A 25,833-nucleotide genomic window follows, 5' to 3' on the forward strand; every position below is an offset into this window, starting at 1 on the left:
TCTAAATTTAGACAGATGAAGATTTTAAACAGTTAATAATGACTTCTCTGGAGAGACATTTTTTTGCCTCTATAATTTTCTAATTAAAATATTTTCTAGTTGTTTTGCATTGAACATGTAGTACTTATGTAACAGTGAGAATCACTCAAAATGTTTTACCCTCTACTCCATAACATACTCATTTACAAAAGAAAAATTGTTTCTCCTCATATTACCCATGCTAAAGCTCAGTACCTATAGCAAGAAAAAGAAAAAAGTACAAACGTTAATCTGGTTTTGGTGACAGTTTGGGAGGAGAAAAACACTGAAAAGTCATTGTTTGGATTAGTCACGATTTTCAACTTCTTTTTGCTCTCCGCTGCTACCTACCAATTCCAATGAAAATTGGCAGCTGAGTAAATAAAATTTTGTCAATGTGCCGAGGGTTAGATTTTGGCGAGATTTCATCTTTCAGGGAGATACTTGAAAAATATTTGCCGTTTAGTGATGTGCCGAGAGTTTAGTAGCAGGCAATTTATTGCAGTAGTTTGGGACTTAGATCGTGTAAGTAAATTCTTTTGCATGCGTTCTTCAACCTCAAAGAAACATATAGAGTCTATATCCTTTTAGGGATTCTACCAACGGGATTGTCCCACGTCTCTGTATAGGCTCTGATTTCAGGGGGCAATATTTTGAAATAATTGAATTAGCTACCAGCCTTTGGATACAGACAGGTCCTTTACTAAACAGGAGCCACAGTTTTATTTATTCTTTTTAAAGATTTTATTCATGTATAAAAGGAATGGAAAGGAGAGAGCAGAAACATGGATGGATTGACTCTCCCATGCCCCCAACAGGGACCCGCCTGCGTGCCCTGCTTGGGAATCGCGGGGACCTTTTGGGTCCCAGGCCAGCATTCAATGCATTGAGCCACCACAACCAGGGCAGGAGCCACAGTTTTAATACTTGCATCTTACTTTCAAAATGTACCAAGAATCCTTTTTCTTACTTTTCTTATCCCGCCAGAAAGTTCAAATAAAGAGCGGTAAAGCCCGCCCCGCTCCCTTCCGTTTGGGAGCTAAACGCTAGATGACGGACCACATCTTTTTACCAATTGTACCCGTTCTATACGCGCGATCCCGCCTAGTCAGTTTCCGAAGGGCCAGCCAATGAGAGCACCGCTCTTTCAGCCAACGGCAACCAAAGGAATAAGAAGAGACATTATTGGTCAAAGGCTGGGACTGTTGCCCAATAGGAACAAGCTGAGGCCGCGACTAAGGCGGGCAGCTTGAGCTGCTGGGGACGAGCGGTTGGAACCAGTCCTGGGACCCGAGGTCTGCAAAAGGAACCGGTGCTTCCTGCGGCTGGCTCATGAGCCCACCCGCGTTTCTTCGGCCGCAGGTGAGGAGGGCGCTTAACTTCCCCCAGGTTTTGCGCTTCTGGCTCTGGAATAACTTCCTAGGCTTGGTCCCTGGACGCGGGGCATAGGGACACACCAGCGGTACCTCGCGGCCTGAGGCTGTCCGGCCGTTCTGGGCGGCCTTAACCGCCCAAGCTGTGGCGCCTAAACTTGGCGCTTTTTCGGGGTTTCTGAGAGGGCGGAGGTCGGGTTGAGGGGGCGGGGGAGACAGGAAGTTGGAGTGATCCCGGAAGTTGCAGAGTTGGGAGGCCATTTCGCCGCAGGCGGGAGGCGATTTCGTGGCTTTGGCTGGCTGGAGTCGCAAGGTTACCCAGCCACTCTCCGGGAGAGTGCATTCTCCGTGGATTCTCTCCGGATTCTCAGACTTCCCTTTTGCAAGTAACTGCTATCCTTTTGAGTACACTTAGTTAACTTTTAGTTTTAATCCAGCTTTACCTCACGGCAGTACTGCTACGGACAAACATTTATCCTCATTTTAATGTAATCTTGTTAAACAGTCTAGGAATCCCACCTACGGTTCCACAGGTAGGTAGGATTGACGGAGCAAGCATTTGAGCCGAGGTCGGCCAGACTCCTTGGTACCGTTTTTTATTTTGTTAATTGTGTGCCATCGCGTCCCTGCTGGTGTGGAACATTGAAATCTGAGTAACAAAGCTTGGTAAGATGACTAGTGAGAGGTTAACCTTTGCAGCGCCACCTCATAGCACAGAGAAAAATCGAGGACGAGGTTGCTCAAGGCTTGGGGAGACTTGCTCACGGTATTTCATGCGCGGCCAGCGACTTTCAACCGGCGTGCGGCAAGAATTTTTAGGCATGCAGTACTTAAAGTTCTCTCAGGTGTGGCTCAGCTGCTTGGAACGTTATCCAGGAATTGAGAAGTTGCGAGGTTCGATTCCTGGTCAGGCCACATAGCCAGGTTGCTGGTTCCATCCGTGATCCCTCTCCTGTGGAAGGCAACCCATTGATGTTTCTCTCTCTTCCTCTCTTTCTAAAATAAGGAATGAAAAAATGGCCTGGGTGAGGATTAAAAACAAACACAATCATGCAATAGCTGACTGTTTGGTCTGAGGCACTGACCTCTTTTCCCTTAGAATGTCAAATAAAAAAATGACACCAGCCAACACAATAGCTGTCCAGTAAGAATAAGTCAAAATCATGCCGATTTTTTTTTGTCAGATTGGCGTGCGCATTTATCTATCTATCTATCTATAGATAGATATATTGGGGGGAGGGTATGCTGAAGAATTTTAGTAGTTATTTTATGAGCACCATGAGATAAGAAGGGTCGAAAATTGCTGCTCTAGGCACCCTGTGACTACCCCAAGGGCTGGAGGGATCAACATTTCCTCACATCGTTGGGAAGATCTGTTCCAGACCTGCACTGTTACATAGAACTTTATGCCAGGATGAAAAGGTTCTTTATCTCTGCTGTGTCTGTAGCTCTGTATATTAGGGGCTATGTTCTCGCTTGTTGGGTTTTGGTTTTTGGGAGGGGTGGGGTTTAAGATATATGGTGAATAATTCAGTAGGCATTTAGCCTGAGTTGTGGAAAATAAAAAGTAATGAAGCTGATGGATTCAGCCTTGGATTTTCCTGTTCTGATCAGTATTGCTTTCTGTCTAATCAGAACTGACATATGATAGGAGAAAATCGGTTTTTAATATTTAGCTATACTGAAAAGTTCAGAGAATAATTTTTAAAAGACCTGTGCATTCACCATCCAGATCTAACAAATCTTGGACTTTACCTTTTGATATAATTACTCTTTTTTTTTTTTAATCCTCACCCCTGAACATGCTCATTGATTTTTAGAGGCAGTGGGTGTGGGGGACGGACATCAAGGATTGGTTGCCTGTCAGTGCAGGTCCCAACTGGTGATGGAACCCACAACCCAGATATGTGGCCAGACCAGGAATTGAACCTGTGAGTTTTTTGTTTATGATGCTCCAACCAACTGAGCCACACTGGCCAGGTGCTTTGGTTATTGTGTGTGTGTGTGTGTTTTGGTTTTTGTTTTTTTAAGAAATAAAAAAAATTAGCCCCGGCTGGTGTAGCTCAGTGGATTGAGCACGGACCTGTGAATCAAAGGGTTGCTGGTTCCATTACCCAGTTGGGGTGCATGCCTGGGTTGCAGGCCAGGTCCCCAGTGGGAGGCGCATGGGGGGCAATCACACATTGATGTTTCTTTCTCTTTCTCCTTCCCTTCCCCTCTCTCTAAAAGTAAATAAATGTTTTAAAATATATATTTTAAAAAAAGAAAAATTGCACACACAGCTGAAGCTTCATGTGCCCCCCCCCACCCTCCCCCTCCTGGATTTGATATTCTAAGTCCAGATAACATGATTTTTTCATGTTTTTCAGTGTCCTAAAAATGGAATTGTAGTGGATTTGTTTGCAACTTGCTTTTTCCCCCTAATGGTTATAATTTTTGAGGAAATTTTAATGTATTGAGATTCTTATTTGGGAGAGAGCTTATGATTATATCTGAGGTTTTGCGCTACTGCATTCTTCACTTTTCTGCATTCTTTCTGGTGCTTCATCAATCAGATTTTCAGGCTTGATCTTTTAATTTTATTATTGTCCTTTTAAAAATATTTTATTTATTTATCTTTAGAGGGGAAGGGAAGGAGAGAGGAAGAGAAACATCAATGTATGGTTGCTTCTCATGCATCCCCTGCTGGGAACTGGCCTGCAACCCAGGCATGTGCCCTGACTGGGAATCAAACCGTGATCGTGTGGGTTCGCAGGCCCGTGCTCAATCCACTGAGCTACACCAGCCAGGGCTAATTTTATTATTGTCTTAATTGGCTATCCTTTCATTCTGTTTTCTGGAAGAGTTATTCCACTTTATCTTCCACTCCTATTAAATTTTTTTATTTCACTTACCATTTTTCATTTCAAAGGACTCTTGATTTGTCCTTTTTTCCCCTAGCATTCTTGTAAGCTTGAATTTTTTTTTTTGTCCTTCTTGCATTGTCTTTCTTCCTTCTGAATTTCTTCTGCTTGTCTGTTTTAGTCTCCCTCATCTTGGAGGCTTTTCTCAGATGTCATTTGGTCCTTGGCTATTTGTTTATTTACTTACTTTTTTAAGGGGAGACTTCTAGAAACCTGATTGGAAGCTCTGTGTGAGTGGCTGAACCTTACCATCCACTGGGGTTTTACTGTTAGATATATGGACAGAGACCTACCCATTTCCTTGGGGGATTCACAGCTATGAGTATTCATAGATCTTTTTTTCCTTGAGTTGTTTTTCTCTAGAGAACAATTTTCCAATCTCCTGCCTTGGGGCATAGAGAATGTACATGAACCAGAGTATTGTGTCCAGGATTTGTGCAGGTGGAGAAGCTGAGTAGAAGGATTGGAACTTTGTCACACTCTTCAGTTTGTAGACTTAACTCCTTGTTTTCACTACTGTGCTACCCCTAATGCTGGTTTTTTAAATGTTCTTTTTTCTTTTTTTTTTAAAGGATAAACCATTTTTTAAAAAGATTTTATCTATTTTTAGAGAGGAAGGGAAGGAGAGAAGGAGAGTAATATCAATGTATGGTTGCCTCTCGTGTGTCCCCTGCTAGGAACTAGCCTGCAACCCAGGCATGTGCCCTGACTGGGAATCGAACCATGATCATGTAGTTCGCAGGCCAGCGCTCAATCCACTGAGCTACACCAGCCATGGTTCTTTAATGTTATTTTTCAATTACAGATTACATTCAGTATTACTTTTGTATTAGTTTCAGTTGTACAGAATAGTGGTTAGACAATTTTGTCCTTTACATACATAATGTGTTCCCCCTGATATTTCCAGTAGACACCTGGAGCCATGCAGTTATTACAGTGTTATTGACCATGTTCCTTCTACATCCCTGTGACTATTATATAACAAACCAATTTATACCCCTTTTTTTTTTTTTTAAGATTTTATTTAGTTTTAGAAGAGAAGGGAGAGAGAAACATCAATGTGTGGCTGCCTCTGGCTTACTCCTTACTGGGGGACCTGGCCTGCAACCCAGGCATGTGCCTTGACTGGGAATCGAACTGGTAACCCTTTGGTTTGCAGGCCTCCCCTCAGTCCATGGAGCCACACCAGCCAGGGCCCAATTTGTACTTCTTATTCACTTCAACTTTTCCACTCGCTCCCCCAAACTCCCTCTCCTCTGGCAACCATCAATTTGTTCTTCGCATCTGTTGATTCTGTTTAAGTTTTGTTTGTTTATTTTGTTCTTTATATTCCACATATAAGTGAAATCATACAGTATTTGTCTTTCTCTGACTGTTTCACTTAGCACACCTTCTAGGTCCATCCATGCCGTCACAAGTAGTAAGATTTTATTCTTTTCGTGACTGAATAATATTTCGTTGTATATATGTACCACAGCTTTTCTATCTGCTTGTCTGTTGAGTAGTTGGGTTGCTTTTATATCTTAGCTATTATAAATAATGCTGCAATGAACATAGGAGTGCACATGTTCTTTTTGAACCAGTGTTTTGGGTTTCTTCAGATATATATACACATAAGTGGGATCCTTGGGTCATAAGGCAGTTCTCATTTTTAATTTTTTGAGGACCCTTCATACTATTTTCCATAGTGGTTGCACCAGTCTGCCCCTCGTGCTTCTTTTAAGCCTGTCTGGTTTAAGCCTCCAGTTTTCCTACAGAATAGGGTGAAGAGGTTTTTGTTTGTTTGGTGGCTGACTTTTTTATTTGATTAGGAGACAGGTTAGCTTACAGGCTTTCAGCCAAATCCTTTTCAACTCCATCAGTCCAAAACACTGATTTATGATTTATGTATCTTATATCTTATTTACTCTTCCTTTGTCTTTATAATTTTTCTTTTTCTTTAATGACTTGGGTTTTTGTTGTTTTTTTTTTTTTTTGAGGGGAGGAAAGTCACATTCATAGGTTTTCAGGAATGATTAGAAAGAGAAAATACATGTGCTTCATCCACCCTGTTTAATTGGAATTCCCTCCATTTACTCTGTCTAGTCTGGTCTCTGACACCATGATTTTGGGGAAACTGCTCTTTTCTAGGTTATCTGTCATTTCCATGTTACTAAATCTAAATGCCATTCGTTCCCTCATTAGCAAATGACACACATGACCATTCTCTTTGAAACATTCTTTCAAGACATCCCATTCTCCCAGGTTTCCTCCTACTTTATAGTCTTGTTTCTGAGTTCTCTTTCTGTATCTCTTATTCTTTTAATGTTAAAGTCTCCAGTTTTAGTTCTTGGCCTGCTTGTTCTCTGTCTATTCCATATTTAATCTCTCCCATGGTTTTAAGAAGTTTGCCTGTGCTGAGGATTCTCAAAGCTGTCCACTGCTTTCCATCTCCACTACTACCACCACCATTGTGCACTAATGAACACTTCCATGGTAGCCTGTAAACTGGGCACTTTGATTGCACTCTTACTCCCCTGTAGTCCATTCCTAACAGAGAAGCAACTCTTTACAGGAGCTTTCATTGATAGTGTCATGCCTTATCAACATGCCTTGTCATGTCCACTCTTCCTTATTATACTTACTCTACCAGTCTACCAGCTTTCTCAGCTGCAACCTGATCCATGCTCACCAGGGATCTGTGTACTGATTTCCTCCTGAAACTCTTTTGGTTCTCATAGGGCCAGCTACTTCTAATCTAGGCTCAGTTTTATTCTTTCTGAGAGCCCTTCCCTCACTGTTGTGTCTGAAATGGTATATCTTGCCTTCCACTCTCAAAACCAAATACCACAATGTCTAATTTTCTCATTTGTGTCCTACCTTCTAGAATTTAAACTCTTATGCAGGAGATTATCCGTCTCATCTGTGGGGTGTCTGACCACATAACAAAAAGTGTTTGTTAAATGGAATTAGAGATAGGAAACAAATAATTCAGAGGATGGGGTAAATAAAGGTTGTTCGGCCTTTTTGGAGAAATTAGGTAAATTTCTACTTTACATTAGTAGTTGAAGTAATTTTGCAAGTGTTCTTTTCTTTATCCTCTGTAACTTGGTGCTGTATTGTTTACTAAAGTTGAATGTAGCATTATGGGCACTTGTTTTGAAAAATTCAGGTCATGACAAAGAACTGAAAGAGGTCTGGGAGATTACTTTAGAAATACTTTAGTAAAGTATTTCTACTTTAAAAGATAGTACTATGGAGGCCCTGGCTGGTGTAGCTCAGTGGATTGAGCGCTGGCCTGCGAACCACACGATCATGGTTCGATTCCCAGTTAGGGCACATGCCTGGGTTGCAGGCCAATTCCCAGCAGGGGACTCACAAGAGGCAGCCATACATTGATATTTCTCTCCTTCTCTCCTTCCCATCCCCTCTAAAGATAAGTAAATAAAATATTTTAAAAAGAGTTCCTTAAACAGCAGCCAAGAGCCTTTAAAAAAAAAAAAAAGATAGTACTATGGCCAGACGACTTGATGTTTTCAAAGCGTGAACTGGACAACTGGTTGTAAGTGGTTGTTATGGATGAAAAAGTGGGTGATTACCAAAATACCTCTGCTTTAAATTAAGTAATTAAAATCTTAGTTTTTGCCAAGAATTATTTTAAACAAGTTCTGAAAAACTAGATATTACATTGGCTACATGTTTTATTTTCTACTAAATACGTTTTACAAATATTGCTTCCTCAGTGATGGCTCACGAAGCAATGGAATATGATCTTCAGGTGCAGTTAGATCATAATGCTGCTGAACAGCCTGCTCCAGCTGAAGTGGTCAGCAGTCAAGAGGGACCACCCCTGCTCCAGCCTGCTCCTGCTGAAGAGGTCAACACCCAAGGGGACCCTCACCTGCCGCAGCCTGCTCCACAAGTGTCCATTGACCTGACAGAGGAAGTGGAGCTCTTGGGAGAAGAGAATGTGCAGAACATCAATCCAGGAGCTTCAGAGGAGCATGGGCAGGAGTCTGGTGCTAACCACACTGTTCGAGTAGCTTCATTGGAGTCAATGAGCAGCTTCCTTAATGGGCTACAGAGACTTCATGGCATGCTAGAATTCCTGAGACCACCTTCAGACCACAATGTGGGGCCAGTGAGAGCCAGGAGGAGGAGAGGGACAGCGTCACGCAGAGTCAGAGCCGGAGGGTCTCAGAGGGCGGACAATGCTAGGTAAATATAATGTCTATCTAGATTGTGTGATTAGTACCAGATTGGGAATTATGATCCTTAGGCTCTGGTCAAACGCCCAGTGCTGCTGCTGATAGGATAGGCATGTGACTTCTGACAAGTCAGATAACTTTTCCGAACCCCATTTCCCCACAGGTCAGATGAAAATAAAAGTGCTTGCCTTATTTACATAACAAAGTAATGGAGGAGATAGGTATACTTAGATACTTTGAAAACTGGGTGGTAGTTTATTGGCAGTGGCTCTTGTAGACGCTGTTTTTTTTTTTTAGGTAATTTGCGTCCTGTATATCAAAAAAAGTATTTCTTAACTTGCAAGTTCACTCTACTCACCCAAGGTCCATTGTTCATGGCACTTCACATAGACCACAGACTGGATTTAGAAAACCCTTGTGGAAAGTAGAATGTGATTTAATTTGGAGCATATAAGTAAGGAAGCATTCCAGTTCTCCTCACCTGAAAAAGTGGTGAAGAGTTGAAATTTTTTTTCATAGTTTTTGATTTGAACTTAAGTCTTAAAGGACTTAGCTGTCAAGTCTTGTCAAGGGTTATTATAAAGAGTAACAGTTGTTTGTCTTGTATGTTTTTAACGTCCTCTTGCATTATTTTAAATACTGTATTTCACATTTGGCCTTTTAAATATTTTTTGTGTTTAAAGAGGTTGAATTTTAACAGACCCTGAGTGTTTTGTTCAGGGTCTTATAGCTACCACATCAAGGAAGTAGAGCTGGCGTTGGGACCTGGATCACTGATTTTCTACACAGGCAGATAGAAGGGGATTCGAGCAGATCCATTTGTTTTCTTAACACTGTGAGAACGTTGAGGTGATACTAAAAAGACAAGTAGCTAGGCTATCTGTTTACCTGTTTTACAAATGAGGAAGACTTTTGGATAATTTGTGATTTGATGGGGGTAACTCTGGAATTGGGATTGTGCCTTCAGTTGCAGGATTTGGTATCCTTTTATTATTTAAGATTTTACTTATTTGTTTTTAGAGGGGAAAAGAGGGAGGAGAGAAACATCAATGTGTGAGAGATACATGGGGTGGTTGCCCCTCACATGCCCCCATCTGAGGACCTGGCCTGCAACCCAGGCATGTGCCCTGACTGGGAATTGAACCCGTGACCTCTGGGTTTGAAGGCACTCAATCCACTGAGCTACACCAGCCAGGGCCCTTTTCGGTGAATCCTGATGATTACAGTAACAGGGCTTGCTGTTACTGTGGCTCTACTTGCTCTAGTGCCCAGTCACTTCTGGATGTGACCCATCAGGGCTAATGGGTGTCTAGTTCTGTGTTGATAGGAGTTGCAAGTGCATGTTACTCTGTTATTTTAAGGTGTCATTCCCTCTGATTATGAAAGCAAAATAAGATTTCACACATTCGTTTGATAGATGACTACCTTGTAGTGCAATTTAGGGGCTCTATTGAAGTGATTAAGTGAACTGAGGGTTTGGTGTCCTTAGGAACTGGCTGTGGTACCAGGAAGCCTCACTATATTCCTCAGCCTTGGTTGTTCATACACTGAGGGGGATTTGATTGCTTTTAGGGAGGGACACTTAATTTTGTTAGCCAACTCACAGGAGAGTGACACTTATAAACCTGATGTCAATTCACAGAGAGACATAGAAATGCTACAGAAACCAAGTTATATTTTTGGCATGGGTGGCGTGATTCTCCCAGGTGGTATTTTCAGACAGAAGACAAACACTAATCAGGAAATTGCTTGATGTATGTAGAATCTGTGCTCTGGTTACAGAATTTAGATGTTGAAAGATGTTAGTCAAGCAGTTTTACTGACTCATGTTTGTTTGCACAAAGTGCAGTAAACCTGAACAGACAGGGATTGTGTAAAGAACGTGGATTCTGGAGCCACATGTGTACTAAAACTTTTTCCCCCTAAATATTGTAAGCAAATTCCACAGGAAACTTACATTAAAAATGTGCTCTATTACAGGGTTGATTGCTTATACTGTCTGAATTTCTTTTTTTCTAGCCCTGGCTGGTGTGGCTCAGTGGATTGAGCGCGGGCCTGTGAACCAGACGATCACGGTTCAATTCCCAGTCAGGGCACATGCCTGGGTTGTGGGCCATGTCCCCAGTCGGGGACACATGAGAGGCAACCACACATGGATGTTTCTCTCCCACTCTTTCTCCTTCCCTTCCCCTCTCTCCAAAAAATAAATAAATAAAATATCTTTTAAAAAGAATTTTTTTAAAGATTTTATTTATTTATCTTTAGAGGAGAAGGGAAGGAGAGAGGGAGAGAAACATCCATGTATGGTTGCCTCTGATGTGTCCCCCACTGGGAATTGGCCCGCAACCCCAGCATGTGCCCTGACTGGGAATCGAACTGGCAACCCTTTGCTTCACAGGCCTGTGCTCAGTCCACTGAGCCACACCAGCCAGGGCCCTCCTGAAATTTTTGACAAGAATTTCTCATTATGGTGTTAGGCATTTATTCTCCTGACAGACTACCCCTGGGTCCGATGTTGAGAGCCTGGGTCAAAATGAACAGTTCTTACCTGTGAATATTTATAACATCCACCATATGAGGGACTGCACTTTTGCCTTGGAGATGCATTGGTGAACAGGACAGATCAGGGTACCTGTTCTTGTGGAGCTTGTGGAATTTAGGACTACAGAGGTTAAGCAGGGGCAAGAGCTTATAGTTTTACTTAATTCAGAAATAATAAGGGACATTATCATCAAAATAATGCAAGGAATGAGGTGGATTTCTTGGGTTTCAGTTTGCACTCTCAAAGAGAAACCTCTAGCACTGACTCCTGTTGCTCTTTGTAGTTGCCCTTTCCTATGTCCTGACCTGCCCTTGGAAATGCCTATTTTGCTATTGTATTCCTATTGTAAAAGCAATATTGAGTAACTTTTTAAAAAGTCAGTCACTTTAATTTTTTATTTTGAGCTAGACCAAGAAGTAGAAGATTCAAAAATACTAAAATCAGAGTGAAAGAGGGGACATTGCTATCAACCTTACAGAAGAAAACAGTATTATAAGGGAATACTGTGAACATTTTTATACCAAGAAATTAGATAACCTAGGTGAAATTGACAGGTTTCTAAAAAGACATAAGCTATCAGTACTTTCAAGAAAAGGAGACTTGAATAAACCAATAACAAATGAAGTAGTAATTAAAATAAGAAAATTCCACAAAGAAGAGCCCGAAACTTCTCTGGTTAATTATACCAAACATTTAAAGAGAAAATAACAGCAATACTTCATAAACTGTTCTAAAAAGTGGAAGAGGCAAGAATACTTTCCATCTGGTTATCTGAAGCCAATATTATTCTGATACCAAAACCATACAAAGACATTGCAAGAAAACTGTAGACCACTACCCTTTGTGAATAGACGCAAGAACACTCAACAAAATGCTAGCAGATCAAATCTAGCAACATATAAAAAGGATTATATACCATAACCAAATAGAATTTGTTCCAGGGAAGTAAAATTGATTCGACATGTAAAAAGCAATCAGCAAGCCCTCACTGCTGTGGCTCGGTGGGTTGAGTGTTGCCCGTAAACTGAGAAGTCCTGGGTTTGATTCCTGGTCAGGGCCCATGCCTGCCAGGTCCCCCGCGGGGGGCTTGCAAGAGACAGCTGATCCATGTTTATGTGGTACATTGATATTCCTTTCCCTGTCTTTCTACTTCCCCTTTCTCTAAAAATAAATAAAATATTTTCTTTTAAAAAATCAGTAAGATACACCATATTAATACAGTGAAGAGGGGGAAATGACAAAAACCACTTGACAAAACTGTCACAAAGAACAAAACACTCAACAAACTAGGAATGGAAGAGAATTTGCTCACCCTGATGAAGGGCAGCAATGAAAATCTCACAGCAAATCTACTAAATGGATAAAGACTGAAAGCTTTACCCTTAATTTCAAAACAAGACAAGGATGTTTGCTTTTTCACTTCTATTCACCATTGTACTGAAGATTCCAGCCAGGCCAATTAGGCAAAAAAACGGGGGTTGGGGGGAGTGCATTTGGATTAGAAAGGAAGAAATAAAACTAGAGCTCTTTGCACATAACATAATCCTTGTATTTATCATCAAGTTGTGACAAAAGCCAGAGCCAAGAGGCTACATATATGATCCCATTCATGGAATGTCCAGAACAGGCAAATCCATAGAGATGAAGTAGATTAGTGGTACCAGAGGCTGAGGAGAAAGAGTGAGTGGCTTCTTACAGGTACGGAGTGCATTTTAAGTATGGTGAACATGTTTTGGGCACTGGCCTGTATGGTCAGTTGGTTGGAGTGTCATTGTATAAACAGAAAGTTTGCAGATTCTGTCCTGGTTGGTTACATATGAAAGACAACTGATCTATGTTTCTCTTGCATTCAGGTTTCTCTCTCTTCCTTGCTCGCTCTCTCTTAAAAAAAATTATTAAGCATGTCCTCTGGTGAAGATAAAAAATAATAATAAAAAATGTTTTGGAGCAAGATAGTGGTAATGGTTGCCTAACTTTGTAGTTATGCTAAAAATCACTGAATTGTACACTTAAATTGTGAATCAGAAAGGACTCAGAATTGCTCTAATAATTTTTTCCCTCACTCGAGGACTTTTTTTCCCCATCGGTTTTAGAGAGAGAAAGGGGGGTGGGGGCAAAAGAAACATTGATGTGAGAGAAACATGATCAGTTGCCTCTTGCACACCCTGACTGGAGTTCAAACCTGCAACCCAGGCATGTGCGCTGACGGGGGATGAAACCTACCACCTTTCAGTTCATGGGACAACACTCCAGCCAACCAAGCCACACCAGCCAGGGCCACATTTTGGTTTTTTTCCCCCCAAAGACAAATTTTCTATCTGTTAAATTGGACAACAGATAATGTTTATTTTATTCCATTTAATCATCCATTTTTAATAGAAAGCCCTAGTTTGCCATAAGTTTTTGGTATGAGAAATCAACTTTTTTATGTGTACAGTCTCCAACAATGTTTCCAGGTAATGATATATCTTAATGTAAAAAACAGTTACTAAAACTTAAAGTATGTTATTTTTCAGTAGTAATACTTTGTGATTATTAGGTTATACTATGTTCTAAAGTTCAGAGTACCATTTAGGTTCTTAATATAGAATGTCATTAATTCTAGGCTGTATGTGGAGTATGGTTTGTTCCCTTGCCTAGGAGAGAAACTGAGGTATTGTAGTGGTCATGATTAAAACTCAGCCCAGCCAGAAGGAATTAGAGTGTTGAATGAAGAGGTGGCTCTGGCCAGGTGGCTCAGTTGGCTGGAGTGTTGTCCCATACACCAAAGGGTTGTAGGTTCAGTTGCTAGTTGGGCATATGCTGGAGGCACTTGATGGATGTTTTTCTCTCCCATCATTGTCTGTTTCTCTCCCTTCCTCTCTCTCAAATCAATAAACATATCCTTGGGTGAGGATTTTTTTTTTTAAGTGAAATAAGAGGTGAAACAATGATGACTGAAGCCAGACTTTCTACTGCATTCCAAAAGACTTTGATCTGCCTAGCTGCAGCAGCAAAATCCCATGAGACCATATTTGACCTACAGGGCCCTTTTTCTTGCCCACTCCCTCTTTCCCATCTTCTAATACTACCAGACAAATTGCTGAGTTGTGTCCTTTCAAAGAAATTGACGCATAGCCAAAGGCCAGTAAAGTAGAAATAGCTTTTAGCATAAGGGTCAAGCTGTAGTATGGGTTAATGTAATTGAGTAGAAAAAAGAATATGTAGACCATCCGGCATCTCACTAAATCTGCTATTTCTACTTCCGTGTTCAAAGGTACCATTTAATGGCCTAGAGATGGGTTGAAATGACTAGGATCTCCCTTCATAGTACTGTGGGTTATTTTTGTGATGGTGGTCCATTTTACTATAATTCTGTTGTCTTTCTCCATAAATAGGTCCAGAGCGCCACTGGATGCTTACTTTCAAGTGAGCAGGAGCCAGCCGCCTCTGCCAGCCACCTCTCGTGATTCAGAGGCTAGCAATCCTGTCTCTGAAGACTTGCAAATATCCAGCAGTGCTGATTCTGACAGTGATAGTTCCATAGAGTATGAAGAGGCTGTCGTCCCTGCAGAGGAACCTGGTGCTGTCATTTTAGAAGGTGAGTGTTTTATCCAGCATCAGGTTCACAAGGCTAACATCTAGAAAATGTAGACTCTAAAAGGCTAGAAACTCTAAATACGTGTTTTGATCTCCCCACACACACCGATGTTACAGATTCCTGCTTTACAGTGCAGCTTTCAAATGGCCGTGAGTATATAGAGAGAATTTGATCTGACTTTCAATTTAATGTGACTTGTGGCCCAGTGAATTACTTTGTAATGACATTTTACATTCCCTTTCATTTTGGGGGGACATCTGAGAAAGAATTAGGTTGTGGGGGTTTTTTGTTTGTCTTACAAAAAGCTCTAAATTCATCACCCCATTTAGTCTTCTGTTTTTTAAGTCTTAGTATAATGTTACATATTGTGCAAGTGGAACTTTTATTTAGCAGTAGGTAGGCAGAGACCCCCTAAAGCATGTGTCTTGCTTGCATATAAAACCCTCTGATACTCCAGATTGTGAGCTTTTCCTACTAAATGGAATCAGGGCTTTTTTGAGAAATGGCTTTCTAGGTCTTGGATAAGAAAGCTAAATAATGGGCTTAGAGCATTTTATTAGGCTAGAAAGCAAGGAAACCATATGAGTCTTCAGAGTTATGTCAGTAGGCACAGGAGCAACCTAGAAAAGGCTCTTAGTGACTTCAAATGGGACAATTTCAGCAACAAAAAGAATAATGTGCACTTGAATTATGAATTGAAATACATCAAATTTATGAAAATATTTTTTAAAACCTCATTCATCAGTCATCATAAATTGTTAGAGCCGTAAGTTATTACTCTGAAAGCTTGTAAATAAAGAATTAAGCATTCTGCCCTGGCTGGTGTGGCTTAGTGGATTGAACACTGACTGGCCTGTGAACCAAAGGGTTGCTGGTTCAATTCCCAGTGCACATGCCTGGGTTGCAGGCCAGGTCCCCAGTGGCGGGTGCATAAGAAGCAATCACACATTCATGTTTCTCTGCCTCTCTTTCTCCCTCCCTTCCCCTCTCTCCAAAAATAAGTAAATCTTTAGGGGGAAAAAAAGAAAAATGATGGGAATGGGTCTTAGAATGGGATAAGATTGGCAAGATACTATTTTTAAAACGGGGTGATGGATGCCTATGGGTTAGTTATGCTTTTGTACTTTTTTTTTTAATTAAATTTTATTTATTTATCTTTAGAGGGGAAGGGAAGGAGAGAAATACCAATGTATGGTTGCCTCTCATGAGTCCCCTGCCAGGAACTGGCCTGCAACCCAGGCATGTGCCCTGACTGGGAATCGAACCATGATCATGTGGTTCGCAGGCCAGCGCTCAATCCACTGAGCTACACCAGCCAGGGCTTATGCTGTTGTACTTTTATGTATGTTTGAAAAAAAATACCTAAAATCAGTGAAAAAGATAAATTCAACTGATGCTACTTGGGAAACTGTCATCTCTTTTTCAGTAACATTACAATTAGAAATGGTGAGTGAGTCGGGCTCTCCTGCTAGCCTTTGATACCTTATGACTTACGTCTTCTTTTGTCATTACCTTTCCTGTCATTTCTGGAAACGACTTGGCAGAACCAGCAGGTGATATTTCAGCAGAGCAAGAAGTTGTATTTATTGGTGGAAGAGAGACCCTCCCCAAGGAGGTAATGTCAATATCACTTTAAATAAAAGGTTTGGATTTTCATTTTAAAAAGGAGGCTATAGGCTACAATGGAAAACCTACAGGCTTTGAAAACAGGGGGTCTAGGAGTGGATCCTGTCCAAGTTAGTCATTTGCATGACTTTTTTCTCTTAGGTTAAAAAAGGTTGGGGAGTAAACAGTGAAAATGTGAGGATAACTTGTCCTGCCTAACTAACAAGGTTAAGTAGCAGTTAAAATAGTAGATATGAATGTAGTTTGTGAACTGTCTGGCAGAATGTGATTACTATGTGATAAACAATATTTATTTTAAAGAAACATACATTATTATCCTTAATGTGAAAGTTATTTACATTAACTGTGGACTCTGCCAAAATAAGTATCATTGATCTACTTTTTGCATGTTTCTCTATAGTCTCCCTGTTTTTATTTTTCTCTCTAGAAAAATTTTATGTATGTGCAGATTTGTGTGTATAAATGTTCTATTTTTAAATTTCTACAAATGAGATTATAATATACCTTGTTTTTTGTTCCTTTTCCTCCTGACTTACTACATTTTAGAGAGCTTGCTATTATCAGTATATAAAGTTGAATCTCATTTTTATTAATTACTTAATAATAGTGTATCATCACATAAATAAAATTTTGGTTAACTTTTCCCTTGTGTACACTATGGTTGTTACCTTTTATTTTTTCCTATACAAATCATGCTGCATTGAGCATCCTTGTATATAAATGTATTGGCAAATTTTATATCTATATTTTTGATATATAGAAGGAAGCAATCCTAGCAGAGAGATTGCTCTGTCAAAGGAAAGATATGTATTTTAGTTTTGATGGATAATGCCAAATTGCCCTCTGGAAAATTTGTGACACTCTCTACTTACAGCACAGTATGTAAGCACGCCCATTTCTCCCTCACCCTCAACAGTGCTTGCTGTCATCAGACATCAATTTATACCCCCTAATAGATGAAAAAATGGTGTCTTTATCTTACAGTCCTTTAATTATAAGTGAACAAATATCGACCATTTATATTCTTGTGTAAATTAGTTCCATTCTTTGTTTTTCTGGTATTTTTCTTTCTTTTTTTTTTTTTTCTTTTTCTTTTTTTGGTATTTTTCTTTGATTCACATGAGCCAAGTATTTTATAGCTTCTTTAGTTGATTTTGGATGAATAACAAACCTACTGTTCCCTGTTGTTGGTTTTCTGAATAACTGCTAGTTTGTGTTTATATATATGTATATGTGTGTGTGTAATAAAGATACCTTTTTCTTTATTTGAATGAAAAATTCAAATTTGTAAGATCAAGGGGTAGTAATATTTTTGTGGCTTGTATTAATTTGACTAGATTGCCTTCTAGAAAGAACAATAGGTGATTCATAGGTGTTATAGTTTTCCTACAGTGTTTTCCATTGGGTTTATATTATTTTTGTGTGGTTTTGTTAGTTTGATAGTTGTGTGTCAAAGACTGATTTTCCATTTTCTGTCATTTGAATGTGTTCTGGTTTCCATCCAGCAGTCTCCCCAGAAGTCCGGCTCTCTTCTGCCTTCAGCTTATACGGATGAGGAGGAAGAAGGGGACACTTGCACAATATGTTTAGAACAGTGGACCAATGCTGGGGATCACCGGCTTTCTGCCTTACGCTGTGGGCACCTCTTTGGGTTTAGGTGCATTTCTAAGTGGCTCAAAGGACAGACACGAAAATGTCCCCAGGTAAGGACTGCAGGCAGGGTCTGTGCATGTGCACAGTCATGTTAAGTCAGGAAGATTCCTGGAACCCTACTAATTATATCCTGTTGGGCTCTTTAGTGCAACAAGAAAGCCAAGCACAGTGACATTGTTGTCCTTTATGCCCGAACCCTGAGAGCTTTGGACACTAGTGAACATGAGCGCATAAAAAGGTAGGTAGAAAGAGTCTATCTAGCTGGGTTGTTCCTTTTTGGCTCCTTGAGTCACTCTTAGTGGGATTCTGAAGGTTTACTTGGGCTGTGGCTGGAAATTTTTGGCAGTCTTGTCTCATGTTGTGATTTGTGATACATATCTGATCATCTTCTGAAGGAGGTCTGCATTGTTTCTTCTCCATACAGCATTAAAAATGAGGATCTGAGTTAGCAAGTAATTGTGATTTCAGCTATTCCTGAAGTTAAACTCCATGGGTTTCTCAATTACACAAGTTAGTACATTGGTTTTCAATTTAAGTCTGCCATTTTAAAGTTTCTATTGTAACATATAGAGTACTAACCAGTGTTGCAAAGAGACATGAAAGTAGGGCAGCAGGAGGAAGACACTTTTTTTTTTTTTTTTTTTATGTTTAAAGGAGAAGGGAAGGAGAGAGGGAGAGAAATATCAATGTATGGTTGCCTCTCATGCATCCCATGCTGGGAACTGGCCTGCAACCCAGGCATGTGCCCTGACTGGGAATCGAACTGCCAGCCTTTGGTTCGCAGGCTCGTGCTCAATCCACTGAGCTACATCAGCTAGGGCAGGAGGAAGACTCTTGTTACTTGTGTGCCCAGCACCTCTTGTAAGCCTCTGCTTTCAGAGTCTGAGTGTTTGCTGATTGGAACAGGAAGGTTCTGGTGGAGTGGAGCAGCTGTTTCTTCCGTAGGAGCACTTCTACATTCCCATGAAGTTGGAACCAACCTTAAGACTTAAGCCTTTGCCCTGGCTGGGTGGTTCAGTTGTTTATAGTGTCGTCCCACACACCAAAAGGTTGTGGGTTTGGTCCCTGGTCAGGGCACATCCTTAGGTTGCAGGTTGGATCCCCGGTCAGGGCACATCTAGGGGGCAACCAGTCAGTGTTTCTTTTTTACATCAGTGTTTCCCCCACCCTCTCTCCCTCCCCCTCTCTCTCTCCTCCCTTCCTCTCTCCTCCCTTCCTCTCTCCAAAATCAATAAATATATCCTTGGGTGAGGATTAAAAATAATAAGACTCAAGCCTTTATTGCTTCTTGACCTTTTGGCTAAGATCAAGTGTTGTATCTGTTCTTACCAGTTTAATATCTGATATGTCCTCTATCTGAGGATATTAAATGCATTTTTGGAGCATGAGGATGGAATAGGAGCTTGTTCTGTCGACTCTGCATTGACCAGGTATTGCAGTACTTCTGGGAATGGTGCATCCCCTTGGGATCAAAATCAGTTCTGTGAAGGGTAGCAGTTTCTTACCTTTTTGTCACAGGTGCCCTCAGAACACTCAGCAGGGCCCTGGCTGGCTGGATAGCTTGCCTTGATAAGCCAAGATTGCAGGTTCATTCCCAGGTCAGAATCAACCAGGGAATGCATAAATAGTTGGAACAACAAATTGATGTTTCTCTCTTTCTCTCCTTAAAATAATTTTTAAAGGACTTACTCCTTTGGTAAATATGACCTGGGGAGATCAAGACCATGGTGTCTTAAACCCTCCTGAAATCAAAAGCCATAGAGAAACATGTAGCCCTGCTCTGTACTACCTTATACTTGGTATTACAGCAGAAAGATATCCTGGGTTTTTTGTAACCTGTCCAGATTCTAACCTAGGGATTATATTTACTGCCTGTCTCTTCTGCTAAATACTGTGAACACTGAATTTGAGATTCCTGGTGTACAGTCTTTGTAGCCAATTCGTGGCCATCTGAAACATTCTCCGAGTCTTAGTCTCCTCTTTGCTAGAATAGGCTTAATAATACACTTTTTAAGAGGATCTAGCATATTACTTAAATATTGCCATTTTTGCTTATGGTGTTCCTAAACCCTCCTGTAACAGCACTCTATACAGAAGACTCATAAATGAAAGTACTCAAGCATAACCGTTTCTAGAAGCTTTTGGCTGTATGCTTCAGCAGCCTTTCAAAGTAATTCCCTGACCATCCTGGCTCAGTTGATTTGATAGAGTGTCATCCTGCATAGTGAAAGGTCACTGGTTTGATTTTCAGTGGGGACATGCCTGGGTTGTGGGCCTGTCCCCTGTTGGATTTGCGCAAGAGGCAGCTAATTGATGTTTTTTGTTGTTGTTTTTAATATTTCATTTATTTATTTTCAGAGAGAGAGGGGAAGGGAAGGAGAGAGGGAGAGAAATATCAGTGTGTAGTTGCCTCTCATGTGTCCCCCACTGGGAACTGGCCCGAACCCAGGCATGTGCCCCGACTGGGAATCGAACCGCAATCCTTTGCTTCACAGGCCCACGCTCAGTCCACCAAGCTAAGCCAGCCAAGGAGAGCTAATCGATGTTTTTCTCCCTCCCTTCTCCTCTCTAAAAATAAATAAAATCTTTAAAAACATAATTCTTCAAAGGTGTAGTGCATTTATTTATTTATTTGTTTTTATCCTCACCCAGAGACATGTTTTCATTGCTTTTTGGAGAGGAAGCGGGGAGAAACATTGATTAGTTGCCTTCCTGTATATATCCTGACCAGGGATCAAACCTGCAACCTGGCTATGTGCCCTGACCAAGAATCAAACCCACAACTTTACAGTCTGTGGGACAGCTGCTCCAACCAACTGAGCCACCTGCTGGGGCAAACCTGTGGTACATTTACACAATGGGCTATTACATGATTGTGAAAAAGAAGGAAATCTTAACTTTTGCGCCAGTGTGGGTGGACCTGGGGGTTATTATGCCGAGTGAAATAAGCCCGGCAGAGAAAGACAAGTACCATTTGATTGTATATGGAATCTAATGAACAAACTGAACACAAAATAGAAACAGATGCATAGATGAGACTGATAGACTGTCAACAGGAGGCTGGATGAAAGAAGGTAAAGGGATTAGTCAAAGAATATATATGTAGCCCTGGCTGGTGTGGCTCAGTGGATTGAGCACGGGCCTGTGAACCGCACGATCACGGTTCGATTCCCAGTCAGGGCACATGCCTGGGTTGCAGGCCAGTTCCCAGCAGGAGACTCACGAGAGGCAACCATACATTGATATTTCTCTCCCTCTCTCCTTCCCTTCCCCTCTAAAGATAAATAAATAAAGGACACAGACAACATGTGATGGTCAGAGGGAAGGGGGAGTGGGGGCTGGGAGGAGAGAGTTAAGGGGGGAATGGAGACATCTGCAATCGTGTCAACAGTGAAAATAGAGAAATGTGAGATATAGACATTTAAGAAAAATGAATGAAAACAAAATTTTAAAGTAATTCTACTTTAGGCATTTATTCTAAAGAAATAAAGATATGTGGAAAGATTTACTTAATCTTTTTATTTAACATTGTTAATCTAAGCCAAGAAAATTGATTTAGTAAACTGACAGAATACTGTGCATTTCATTAAGACTGCTTTTAAAGTGCACATAGTATGTTATGTGAAAGCACATTAGTGTGATTATATTTTTGTGGATTAGGAAAAAATACCAGTCACTGAGGAGTGGAATTATGGACAGTTTTAATTTTCTTTGTTTTTTCTTATTTGCTCCAACAAACACTGACTTGTAGCATTTTAAAATGGCAGTTGTATTATAGATACAATAGAAGCTTACTTAAGAACTAAGTTCTCCTTAATTCCATCTCTTTACACAGAGGATCTATATATAGTATGATTTAAGAGGTTTTATATTTTATGCAGATGGTACTGGATTATAATTTTCCTTCTGTAGCTTGATTTCTTTGGAGGGCACTGGGGGCTAAGTATTATGTTGGGATACATATCCTAGTTGATGCATGTAACTAGTTTATTTTAATTTTTGTATAATATTTTAGTTCTCTGATTAGAATTTACTTACATATTTTGTACTGGTGAACACTTAAGGCGGTCTCCAGTCTTTGTTAATAAAAGCAATGCTCCAGAGAGATTGATGAGTTTCTTTAGGTCTAGAAATGGAATTCCTTTTACTGCAGGTTACATGTAATTTCAGTTTTCCTAGACAGTGTCAAATTGCTCTTCTGAGAAGCTGTTTACAGTCTGTACTTCCACCAGTAATTTTTTTTTATTTTTTGTACCCTTGCCTACATTAAATTATCAGACTTAGGTTTGCCATTGTCGTGGGATCAGGTATTGTTTACCTAGCCTGTGGTTCCTCAGTTGCTAATGAGGTTGGACATACTCTTTTGTGAGTTGTGTTCATATCATTTGCTCATTTCTGTTGAGCAAAACATTATTTCTTATTTATAGAAATAAATAAATAGTTTTTCATATTTTCCTTATACTAATTTATTGTTAGTTGTGTACATTGTAGATAATCCTCCCCTTATGTGTGTGGTTTGTCTCTAACTTGTTTATGGAATCTTTTATTGAACTCAAGTGCTTTATTTTTTAAAGTATCTTTTATTGATTATGCCATTACAGTTGTCCCATTCCCTCCCTTCATTCATTCCCCTCCACCCTGCACACCCCTCCCCCCACATTCACCCCCTTTAGTTCATGTCCATGTGTCACAAGTTCTTTAGCTTCTACATTTCCCACAGTACTCTTGCCCTCCCTTTGTCTATTTTCTCCCCACCATCTATGCTACTTATTCTCTGCACTTCTCCACTTCTCTCCTCTTTCCACTCCCCTGTTGCTAACCCTCCATGTGATCTCCATTTCTGTGGCTCCACTCCTGATCTAGCTGTCCACTTAGTTTGCTTTTGTTTTAGGTGTGGTTGTTAATAACTGTGAGTTTGCTGTCCTTTCACTGTTCATATTTTTTATCTTGTTTTTCTTAGATAAGTCCCTTTAACATTTCATAGAATAAGGGCTCGGTGATGATGAACTCCTTGAATTTGACCTTACCTGAGAAGCACTTTATCTGCCCTTCCATTCTAAATGAAGCTTTGCTGGATAGAGCAATCTTGGATGTAGGTCTTTGGATTTCATGACTTGGAATACTTCTTTCCAGCCTCTTCTTGCCTGTAACGTCTCTTTTGAGAAATCCGCTGACAGTCTGATGGGAATTTCTTTGTAGGTGACTGTCCCCTCATCTCTTGCTGCTTCTAGGATTCTCTCCTTCATTTTAGTCTTGGCTAATGTAATTATGATGTGCCTTGGTGTGTTCCTCCTTGGGTCCACTTTCTTGGGGACTCTCTGAGCTTCCTGGACTTCCTGGAAGTCTGTTTCCTTTGCCAGGTAGGGAAGTTCTTTATCATTTGTTCAAATAACACATTGTTCTTCCTCTTCCCCTTCTGATACCCCTTTAATTTGTATGTTGGAATGTTTAAAGATGTCTTGGAGATTTTTAAGCCTCTCATTTTTTTTGAATTCTTGTTTCTTCATTCTTTTCTTTTTTGGTTGTTTCTTCCTTCTGGTCCACTGCATTTGAGTCTCAGTTTCCTTTCCATCACTATTGGTTCCCTGTGCATTTTTCTTCATTTCACTTAGTGTAGCCTTCATTTTTTTTTAAATATAGTTTACTGATTATACCATTACAGTTGTTCTATTCCCCCCTTCATTCCCCTCCACCCGCACACTCCCTCCCCCACCCTTCTCCCCCCTTGGTTTATAACCACGTGTCTCAGCTTCTTTAGATTCTATTTTCCCCCGCTATTCTCACCCTCCCCCCTATCTATTTTCTACCTACCCTCTATGCTATTTTCTGTGCCTTCTCCCCCCTTCTCCTCCTCCCACTCCCCTGTTGCTAACCCTCCATGTGTTCTTCATTTCTATGGTTCCACTCTGATCTAGCTGTCCTCTTGGTTTGCTTTTGTTTTAGGGGTGGTTGTTAATAACTGTGAGTTTGCTGTCCTTCCACTGTTAATATTTTTCATCATCTCTTTCTTATATAAGTCCCTTTAGCATTTCATGTAATAAGGGCTTGGTGATGATGAACTCCTTGAACTTGACCTTATCTGAGAAGCACTTTATCTGTCCTTCCATTCTAAATGAAAGTTTTGCTGGATAAAGCAGTCTTGGCTGTAGGTCTTTGGATTTCATGAGTTGGAATACTTCTTTCCAGCCCCTTCTTGCCTGTAAGGTCTCTTTTGAGAAATCCGCTGACAGTCTGATGGGTACTCCTTTGTAGGTGACTGTCCCCTTATCCCTTGCTGCTTCTAGGATTCTCTCCTTCATTTTAGTCTTGGCTAATGTAATTATGATGTGCCTTGGTGTGTTCCTTCTTGGGTCCAACTTCTTTGGGACTCTCTGAGCTTCCTGGATTTCCTGGAAGTCTATTTCCTTTGCCAGACTGGGGAAGTTCTCCTTTATTATTTGTTCAAATAAGTTTTCCACTCGTGGCTGTTTCTTTCCCCCTTCTGGTACCCCTATAATCCGGATGTTGGAACGTTTAAAGATGTCCTGGAGGTTCCTAAGCCTCTCCTCATTTTTTTGAATTCTTGTTTCTTTACTATTTTCTGGTTGGATGTTTCATTCTTCCTTCTGGTCCACTCCCTTGATTTGAGCCCCAGTTTCCTTTCCATCGCTATTGGTTTCCTGGACATCTCCCTTCATTTCAATTAGTTTAGCCTTCATGTGTTCCTCTAATTTGTGACTGTACTCTACCAATTCTGTGAGCATCCTGATAAATAGTGTTTTAAATTGGGCTTCTGAGAGGCTAGCAATCTGTTGGTCGCTTAGAGTTATTGGCTCTGGGACTTTGAGTTCTTGCACCATCTTTTGGGCTGTTCGTGCCTGTTAAGTAGCAGGAACGGAGCCCTAGGTTTTCACCAGAGCAGGGCAAGTCAGTCGCTGGGTTGTGACGTTGTATGTGTGGGCGGGGTCAAAGAGGGACAGTGGCTTCCCTCCGGCGCCCGCCTCCGCGACCCCCACCAGCACCCCAGCCACCACCGTCACCAGGGCCACGCGCCCCGCTCCACTGCACGCGAGTGTGCCACCGCTGTCAGCCCTCCACCACTGGGTTCGCCCCCTGGGGCCTGCGTGGTCCGTCTCACTGTGCGCGAATGTGTCACCTTGGTCAGTCTGCCCCGCACCCCGACTAGGTCCGGGCTGCCTGCACTCCTAGGTCTGTCCTTCCTGACCCTGCTCCACTGCTGGCTCTGCCTCTCTTACCGTCCCCGTTGAACGGTTCGTAGCTGTCGGACTTCCGTATAATTCGGTTTTCTGGTCTCTGGGTGTGTCTTAGTTCTCCAGAACTTTTGTTGTATCCAAACTTGGTTGTGGGAGAAGGCACAGTGTTTCCACCTATGCCTCCATCTTGGTGGAAGTCCTGTAGCCTTCATTTTTTTTTTTTTTCATCTAATTTGCGACCAAAATCAACCAGTTCTGTGAGCATCCTGATCACTAGTGTTTTGAACTCTGCGTCTGTTAGGTTGGGCATCTTTTTGTTGCTTAGATGTATTGGCTCTGCGGCTTTGAGCTATGCTTCTACTTAAGCCATAATGTTTTGGTGTGTTTGCGCCTATAACATATGAGGGGCAGAGCCTTAGGTGTTCACCGGGGCAGGTCAACCAGTCGCTGGGTTGTGACGCTGTAGGTGGGGGCGATGTCAAAGAGGGAGTGGTGGTGCTTGTTCTGAGCTCTCTTGGATTTCGGTCCCCACTTCCCACAAGTAAATTGGGCCCTTCTGATGCCGGTCCCCAGGTGGGTGGGCTTGTGTACATTCTAGGACCCTGTGGGTCTCTCCAGTGAACTCTCCAGTGAGGCTGGGAGCCTCTCCTGGTACCTCAACCCCCGAAAGTTTTTCCAATTGCTGCTTTTAGGCTTTATTTCTCGTTGCTGGGGCCCTGAGTTGCATAGTCTGTCTCACTGCCCTTTTTTTTGCCTGG

At 41.2% G+C, this 25,833-nt stretch overlaps 1 protein-coding gene and 1 non-coding gene across 5 annotated transcripts in view; both read left to right on the top strand.

Annotated features, from left to right (window-relative positions):
- Nucleotides 1-1,254: 1,254 nt before the first annotated feature.
- RFWD3 (ring finger and WD repeat domain 3) overlaps nt 1,255-25,833 on the top strand; it is a 42,561-nt gene continuing 17,982 nt past the window's right edge. Inside the window, exons 1-6 of one of the 4 annotated variants that reach the window (XM_037063636.1) lie at nt 1,255-1,380; nt 8,017-8,491; nt 14,401-14,603; nt 16,148-16,218; nt 17,735-17,932; nt 18,029-18,120. In XM_037063636.1, the coding sequence (XP_036919531.1) occupies nt 8,019-8,491; nt 14,401-14,603; nt 16,148-16,218; nt 17,735-17,932; nt 18,029-18,120 (1,037 nt within the window). In that variant the 5' untranslated portion in view covers nt 1,255-1,380; nt 8,017-8,018. Of the gene's footprint in view, nt 1,381-1,660; nt 1,778-1,806; nt 1,925-8,016; nt 8,492-14,400; nt 14,604-16,147; nt 16,219-17,734; nt 17,933-18,028; nt 18,121-25,833 lie in introns of those variants that run through there. The other 3 variants (XM_037063639.1, XM_037063635.1, XM_037063638.1) reach the window with 3 other exon arrangements.
- Nucleotides 19,163-19,346, top strand: LOC118999293 (U2 spliceosomal RNA). Its single transcript, XR_005069082.1, has one exon. It is a non-coding gene; the product is annotated as a U2 spliceosomal RNA (small nuclear RNA).

The sequence above is a fragment of the Sturnira hondurensis genome, unplaced genomic scaffold (assembly GCF_014824575.4).
Source record: "Sturnira hondurensis isolate 20B ecotype Veracruz unplaced genomic scaffold, ASM1482457v3 Scaffold0014745, whole genome shotgun sequence".
Taxonomy (NCBI): domain Eukaryota; kingdom Metazoa; phylum Chordata; class Mammalia; order Chiroptera; family Phyllostomidae; genus Sturnira; species Sturnira hondurensis.